General features: G+C 38.0%; 1 protein-coding gene across 1 annotated transcript; it reads left to right on the top strand.

The window, feature by feature from the left end:
* Positions 1–4,315: 4,315 nt before the first annotated feature.
* Positions 4,316–7,758, top strand: LOC110384684 (U-scoloptoxin(01)-Cw1a). Its single transcript, XM_049843311.2, has 4 exons — positions 4,316–4,481; positions 5,904–6,067; positions 7,148–7,228; positions 7,642–7,758. Exons 1-4 carry the CDS (start codon positions 4,451–4,453, stop codon positions 7,693–7,695), a joined length of 330 nt encoding a protein of 109 aa, XP_049699268.2. The 5' UTR covers positions 4,316–4,450; the 3' UTR covers positions 7,696–7,758.
* The last annotated feature ends 330 nt before the right edge of the window (positions 7,759–8,088 follow it).

The following is an 8,088-nucleotide window of genomic DNA, read 5'->3' on the forward strand; positions in this document are numbered from 1 at the left end:
GTTTGCTTGGCCCCGCTAAACTCAGGAACTACTGGACCAATTCGAAAAATAAGTTCTAAATAGTCTTACTGTCTTATCGAGAAAGGCTGAAAAGCTACAGTTTATCTTGAATTGCGAAGTTGTTCCCACGGGACTTGAATGACATCTTGCTGAAGGATACTGAAACTCCTGTAAATATTAAGTAGGTATAAGAAGATATAGAATGGGACCTTCATCATCAAAGCTAAACTAGAAGGAACTATTTAAAGCCCAAACAACATACCACTGTATGGAAAATTCTGACCTATTGACACCCGCTGACCTAATGATTGTCCAACAAATAGATTGTAGATCGCCAAACTATTGCGTTAATCAATTATTGGCTTATCTCGCTCTTAAAAACCTGTCATGTTAATGCTTTGTGATCTAGTTTTTTGTTGGAGGTTCCGTATGTAGTAAAGTTGTTCCTATTCCTATGCAGTTATTATTGGAGGGAACTTCTTCCCGAAATCGGATAAAAAATAGCCTATGTCTTCTCATAGGCTCTAGAAGTCTAGACTATCTGTGTATCGGTTCTGTAGTTTTGGCGTAAAAGTGAAATATTAAGTTATGGTTAAATTGATAGTGCTTTTAACCATTATCTCCATAGAAATGTACTCAATCCAGATTTTTAAGTCCTAACCTATTCCGTGGGCTGTTTTATATTTGACCACAATGTTTAGATATGATCTGTTTGGCAGTCTTTAGGGTACCTAATCATAATAAAAGCTAAGACTGGGCCATCCTAGCTTTGGCTAGGTAGGTAACTGGGTTGAAGAAGTCACTCCTTGTAAAACACTGATATTCAGCTTCATCCGACTGAAAGCCGATCCCAACATACCTATTTAGGAAAAGGTTTTTATATATTATCTTTCTCTTATCTCACGGAGCCCTAACCCGCTAAACATTCATCTAAAACGTCTAATCGATCAGTGACCGACCTCCGCGCGACACCTCAATGTCACGTCATAGACAAACATTGAATTATTTCGCGCGTTTATTGCTTATTTTTATTTGATTTACTAAGTAATTGAGACATTTGAATTATTGCACTGTATTTATAATTATGTGGAGGTAATTTAATTACTGCTTTTTAGAGGTTTTTGTGGGTGTGGGCTGCGACTTTTTTCGCAATCTTTGATTACCTACTGTTATTAAGCTAAAGAGTTTGTTTGTTTGAACGTGTTCAAGACAAGGCACTACTGGTACGATCTAACAATGATAGCAAGTCGTGATAGCCTAGTGGTAAAGAACCAATCTCTGGAATATGATTGTGTGGGTTCGATTCCAGGTCAGCCAAGTACCAATGCAACTTTTGTAAGTTTGTATGTACTTTCTAAGTATATCTGGGACACCAATGGCTGATAAAAAAGTGAAGGAAAACATCTCGAGGAAACCTGGACTATAAAGTCTGAAATCACCAACCCGCATTGAGCACGCGTGGTGATTAATGCTCAATCCTTCTCTGTGTGAGAGGAGGCCGCAGCCCAGCAGTGGGACCATAAAAAAAGGCTGTAACAGATAGCCTATCGATCGAGAAAGGCTAGTATATAGATGTGCAAAGTAGTACAAGATTTGAGTGAAATCGCTGGCCGGAGCTTTTAAATAAAACCAAGGGTCATAGCTAGTTCATATATATATTTTAAAATAGTGAGTGGCGCCTAACTAAAACATTGACCGCCGACGCTAAAACCGAGGCCAAATTCTTTGGCGTCCATTTTTATTTTTTCGGTTAAAAAAAAAAAAGGTTTTGTATAAGTTCACCATGAACTGAAGTTCATTGTAATTTAAGATAGATTTTAATTAGAAGGTTTGCTTTAAAGCGAGGTTAAGTTGTGAGTGTCGCGGTCTATAAATGGATGGGTGGGTGCACCCTGGTAGATTGGTGCAGTCGATTTAAATAACGTTTTGGTCACTTAAATGTTGAAACTTAGTGGATATTTTATGTTTAGATAGGATATTCCAAATATATCTGTCACTATTAAGCATTATTTTCTTTAAAGATTCTTATTCTTAAGTTTTTTCTCTGTTCCAAAGAGTCGAATTGAGAATTCTTTTTTTAAGTCGGTTAAAAAGGTAATCATTTTGTGAGTTCGTACCTACGAATCTTGACTTTGCAAGACCAATTTGCAAAATACTTAGGTACTATTTCAACATAGAAAGAAAGCTACACTTTTTTTAACTTCTTCCAGTTAGCTTTTGTTACTTCAAGAAAGTGTGTGAAAATTATTAAGATAAGCAAAATACTGTGCTATTATTCACACGTTTTTTATCACAGACATCGTCATTGGCTCAGCAATATCCTTGCTTGTTACGTCTATACACGACTTTACATTAAATTGCTTACCGATTTCAATGCTATCATCATTGCTTAAATATTTTTATAGTCATTATTACTTTGTAAGTACAGTCGGCAGAAAAGACAGATTTCGCCGAACTCCATGCGGCACATTGAGACTATTTTCAGGTTGAAAATTCCTTAATCCTTTTGGAGTCCTTCAAGGGTGTAGTAACTTTTTAAGACAGCTCTGGAAATCAATGCTACACCGTTACCACTAGATATTGTTACTAAGCTCGCTTCTGCCAGCAGTTTCGACCACAAATCATCGAATCGAAACTACTTCGCACGTGTAAAAAGTAGCCCGTGTCCTAACTAATGGCGGCTAACTGGGCTAATAATGGGTGGGATCAACACTGAAAAAATGTTTCATTTTTGCACAAGATTAGCGAGTTCAGCTTTATAATATTGTTGCCATAGATTCACGGGCATTTTGTTGTAGATACCTACTCCTCTTTAACTATTCCAAGCCTTAAAAAATCTTTCGTTGTCTGTACCTACAAACTAAGTACTCTATATTTTTATGTACATTATGTTCTAAGATCGTTCGCTATATCCGTTACAAATTCCTTGACATTACATACTTGTATCACTTCCTAGAACCTTGACAGGTTATGGCTTTTAATATAAATGGAGCACGATTCTTTGACTGTTTATAATGTACCTAATATCTTTTTGAGATCCGGGAGAAAGCAGACCAAAACAGACAAAAATGTTGGCCAAGTTGGAGGCAGACTCGTGCACCAAGGGTCCTGTACCAAAACAGCCAAAAATAACTTTTGTTGTATATGAAATACACCATCATCATCATGGTTTTCTCACTATAGCAGTTTATGTGATATAGATATGTACCTGGAACAATTCCCTTAGTAAAACGCCTATCCTGCACTATTTCCTACGCGTTTTTCAATCACCCCCACTCAAAAATTCATCAGTTTTCCTTGGAAGAAGTGGCGCAACAACCTCCCAGCATGCCTGCTCCATTGATTAGGTACGATTATAAACTCGCACCTTTTTGGAGGTGAAAATCATAAGATGAAGCCTTTTGGAACTTCTGGAGCCCTTCATGTACCTACGAGATACCGCGGTGCTGGTAGATGGAACATGGTGGGTTTCACTCAGTAAGTCTGACACTCCCTCACGCTGCACCCACAGCGGGAGGGGTGATTTGATGATTTCCCAAAAGAAAGACCCACAATTACCTATATGTAAAGATTTTTCTATAGTTCACTTATCTACTTAACCAAGCGACAGATACATCTCAAGTCGAGTTAAACTAATATGTAACAGGTCGACTGCACATTATGGTCAGTGCGTCTGCGCGGGCGACCTTCTGCGCGTGCGCGAAATGTACACTCGTGGGATGGTGTTATGTGGTATGCTTTCAAGTATGTATCTATGATTTAAATAAAAAGAAGCATGAATAAATGGTATTCTTTAAAAAAAAGATTTTAATTATCTATTATTTTCATATGCAGAGTGAGTCTATATAAATCGGAGTTATCGAAAGGAGTGAATCTATGCCCGATTTGTAAGACCCAACGACAAGCATTCAACGTCAAGTTTAGGAATATCAAAAACTTTAAAACCCTCTAGAATGGTCCCCGAATGTTCGATATTGTCACAAATGTACAAATATTACGCTTACTAGTTTTTCCCCGTGGTTACAGAAGCGTCCCGAGGGAACGCCTTCTCGTTCTTGAATAAAAATAATATAAAATAATCAGATAATTTAATAATCGTATAGCACAGCATGAGCACAGCTGTCTATTTCAATTAAATAAATTAATTTAAATGTTATTATGTTATACACAACAATCCATTAGGTATATTGATACAGTTTTATTTACAAAGTTAAACACCATTATTACGAAACTAACAACAAAGATTGGTGGGTAATTAAGATAAGTAATTTTTTCTTTATGCTTCATACCACATAACGTCATCCAAAGTTCAATAAGTAGTTATACGTTATTTCAATTGGTATTAGTCCGATCGATTTAGTGAAGTGATCCGCGCGTGGCCATCGAACTGGCGAACGTTGTATATTTATTATTTTGTGGCTATTTATTTATTATTTATTACTTGTTCGCCATGTTGAAGGTTTTCGCTGTGGTTGTTTTTGGTATGTGTTTTTTTTAAATTATTTTTGTGTGTAACCTACCTAGGTCAAGGGGTGATGTCGAGTGATATATTTTTTGGAATTGCATTAATAAGGTGTAGAATTTCTTTGGGTGCTAGTTTTGTAAAATATTTATTTTAACATTTATTTTTAAAAGCTTTTAACGATAATTCTTTATTTTTGGGAAGTCGGTTAAAAGCTGCCGTTGTCTAAATAATAATTACCTAACAAATTCCTTGATATTTTCAATGTTAAACGAATAATAAAGTTAAAGAATTGAGTATTGAGTAATAATTTACCTATGAGGCGTATAACATTGAATTCTTAGTCACAAATAAATATTTAGTAGATTGTACAATGTTTTCATCCGGTTCGAATACATTGATATTGGCAATTTAAATCAGCTCTCCTCAAGTTCCACCGAAGATCTTAGATAATAAGACTCTTTTGAGCATCAGGATAAAATACAATTTAAAACGTGATCTTTTAAAGTGCACTCACTAGTTCTCTGTTTGAGAAGAGGCCACAACCCTGCAGTGGGTCAATTAAAAAGCTGATGATAATGATAGACTTTTTAAATTTAATTTGGCACTATTATTTACATACATACAAACTGAATAAACAAAAAAAAGTATCAAAAAATTCATCCGCATCACTGTTAGCGCCCAAAAGGTTGGTTGCATCACCACTAGGGAATGCAATCCCGACTCGAGATTGCAAATTCGGGATCCCGCGGGATTAGAAATATCAATCCCGCGGGATCCCGGAATTTTCGGGATCTCGTCTAATTAAAAAAAAAATAATAATTCAGATGACTGAAAAAGCTAATAACTGCTTGTTTGTGATAGTGAGGTTAATTAAAACAACATATATATTACTCGAAAGAAAATAAAAACCTTTATTCTTTAATCTTACCAACTAAATAATTATCAGGTTGTAAGGATATTAACGTAGGTAAATTAGGTAGTCAAAACAATAAGCTTATTTCACTGGAATTAGGAAAAAGAATGATCCTTAAAAAAGAAAGGGCACTAATAGTTTCATCTGCTAAACGGCATCTAATGTCCGTTGCAATGTACCCCGCAGCTGAGAATGCCCTCTCCGACTCAACGCTGGTTGGCAACAGCGTGGCGAAACAATTATATGCAAACTGCAAAAATCGCCCCCTTGTTCCTCCACACTCAAACAAATCAGCAGTGGTCAGCGACTAGCTGACCACTGCCGCCCAATCCCGTCAATCTCGAACGGGATCTCGTCATATGATGCGTCAGGATTGATCCCGAAAAATTACACGAGATCTCGCGAGATCGGGATCCCGCGGGATCGGGATTGCATTCCCTAATCACCACGCAGGATGGCAAAACAAATTCTTTGGCCGAAGTAGCCCTTTGATAGGTTATTTAACTACCTAATTTCTTCCCCCAGGGTTAGCAGCAGTATTCAGCCAGCAGCCACATGACTACTACCACGTACTCCACCTACCTCACAACCCACCACTTCACCCCGTGCTGGTCACAGCTCCTCGCACATCCTTCACCTGCGAGGGTCGCCCGAGGGGGTACTATGCTGATGTCCAGGCCGGCTGTCAGGTAATATGGGATACCAGTGGACCAGGACCAAAGCCTGCCGGGGCTGCGGGATTGTTCGAAAGAGTTACCGCGGTCATTGTACATAAAGGGCTTAAGAAGGAACATGGTGGGTTTTAGGCAGCTGGCTGTCAGGTAATAGACAAAGTAGCGTGAGCAAGCGGTTCTACCAGGTTCCTGATGGAACTACTTCCCGCATCGAGGTAAAAAGTAGCCTTTAAGTTGCTGTGATGTGTAAGCTATATTATTGCCAAGTTTCTTCGCAGTGAGCGTGAAGATGTAATAAACTTGAGCATACAACTACCTCACAACCCACCACTTCACCCCGTGCTGGTCACAGCTCCTCACACCAGCTTCACTTGCGAGGGTCGCCCGAGGGGGTACTATGCTGATGTCCAGGCTGGCTGTCAGGTAATATAGCGTTCCTCCTGAAGGAGAGTCAGCAAAGCCCAGAGGACCAGGGTCAAAGCCTGCCGAGACTGCGGGATTGTTCGGAAGAGTTACTGCAGCCCTGGTATATGAAGGGCTTAGGAAGGAACATGGTGGGTTTTAGTCAGTAAGAGTCTGACACTCCCTCACGCTGCACCCACAGCGGGAGACCGACCTATGTATAAGATAGTTGGAAAAAGTCTGGGCAGATGATGAAAAGGCGTTCTTTTGACGTCTTTGGCAAAGTATCTGGCAGACAGGTTTTTATTTAAGTGCTATTTGATTTAATTGCAATTTAATTTTATCATAATGATGATAGATAAAAATCTTTCTACTGGTTGTACTTGTTTTGTAAATAGCAAGCTGGTATGTATTGCCTGGAAACACCCACTGGTTTTTGGTGCAAATGCTAGTTGTTGTCAGTTAGCACAAACAACGGTTAGATATTTCCTTTGAAACCTGATAGATGAAGTGAACTGCATGAAACATTCGTTACCCCTAAATAAATTGAGAGTCGAAGTTGATCATTGACAATAAGCAAGGGCTCTAAATTGGGGTGTATTTTAAAATTTTTGGTCTCGTTCACTTCTCAATGTCTGCTCGCCCTTAATGACTTATAACCCATGGTTTCAAGTTGATTATGTTTTGTTTCAGGCGTATCACTTCTGTTGGCGCCAACATCTAGTGAGCACAGACCTGTGTGCGAATGGCACGCTGTTTAATGAACAGTTTCAAGTAAGTACTTTCAATAGGTATCTACAACCTGAGTTTTTCTAACAACTGGCATTCTACCAAAGCCTATGGCAGTTTCTGTCAGAGACACGAAGTGACTACCATGGAAGACAAACTTACTCCGTGGTGACCACTCAGTGTGTCTATAAGAACACCTAAGTTGACTAACTTAGGTGTATATAACTGACTGGGTCAAAAATTAATTATTTATTATAATTTATATGTTGTCAAGAAATCAAGCCTCTTTGATATAGTTTACACTTTTGGCCCAATTATAAGGGACACTTTTTAAGCTAATTTAACTATCTTGTTATAGCGTGGTCTCTTCACAATTTAATAGCTGGACCTATATGAAAAACCTAATTCAGTTTTGCTTGGCAATGAATGTGTTTCTTCAAAAAACTGGTCATTTTCAGGTATGCGATCATTTCTACAACGTGCGGTGCGGATCTCCTTACGAAGATTTGTAAATAATTTAGTTTAAAATGTAAATAATATTAAAAAATAAATTATTTATTATAGCTGTAGTGCTGTTGTTTCAATTAATAAAAATAAATATTCTAATTGTATTATTTTATGCGCTTCATCTCTCTACAGTCGCGTCGGATTGCCATCCCATATGGGCTATGAGAATGAAAGAACAGAGAGTGCACCTATGTATCTCTGCATATACGCAATATAGTAAATGTCCCTCGTGGGATCTCTTATAGTTTTATCCTACTGGAATGAAAATCTCTGATTATCATTTCAGTTTTTTATATAATATTTTTCTGATATGAAAAACCACACACTTGGTTAAGCCGTATTGTGAATTTCAGATTTTCAAGTCTGGCTTTTGCCAAGATTATCCGAGGTTATAGTGA

This window comes from Helicoverpa armigera, chromosome 27, assembly GCF_030705265.1.
Source record: "Helicoverpa armigera isolate CAAS_96S chromosome 27, ASM3070526v1, whole genome shotgun sequence".
Taxonomy (NCBI): Eukaryota; Metazoa; Arthropoda; class Insecta; order Lepidoptera; family Noctuidae; genus Helicoverpa; species Helicoverpa armigera.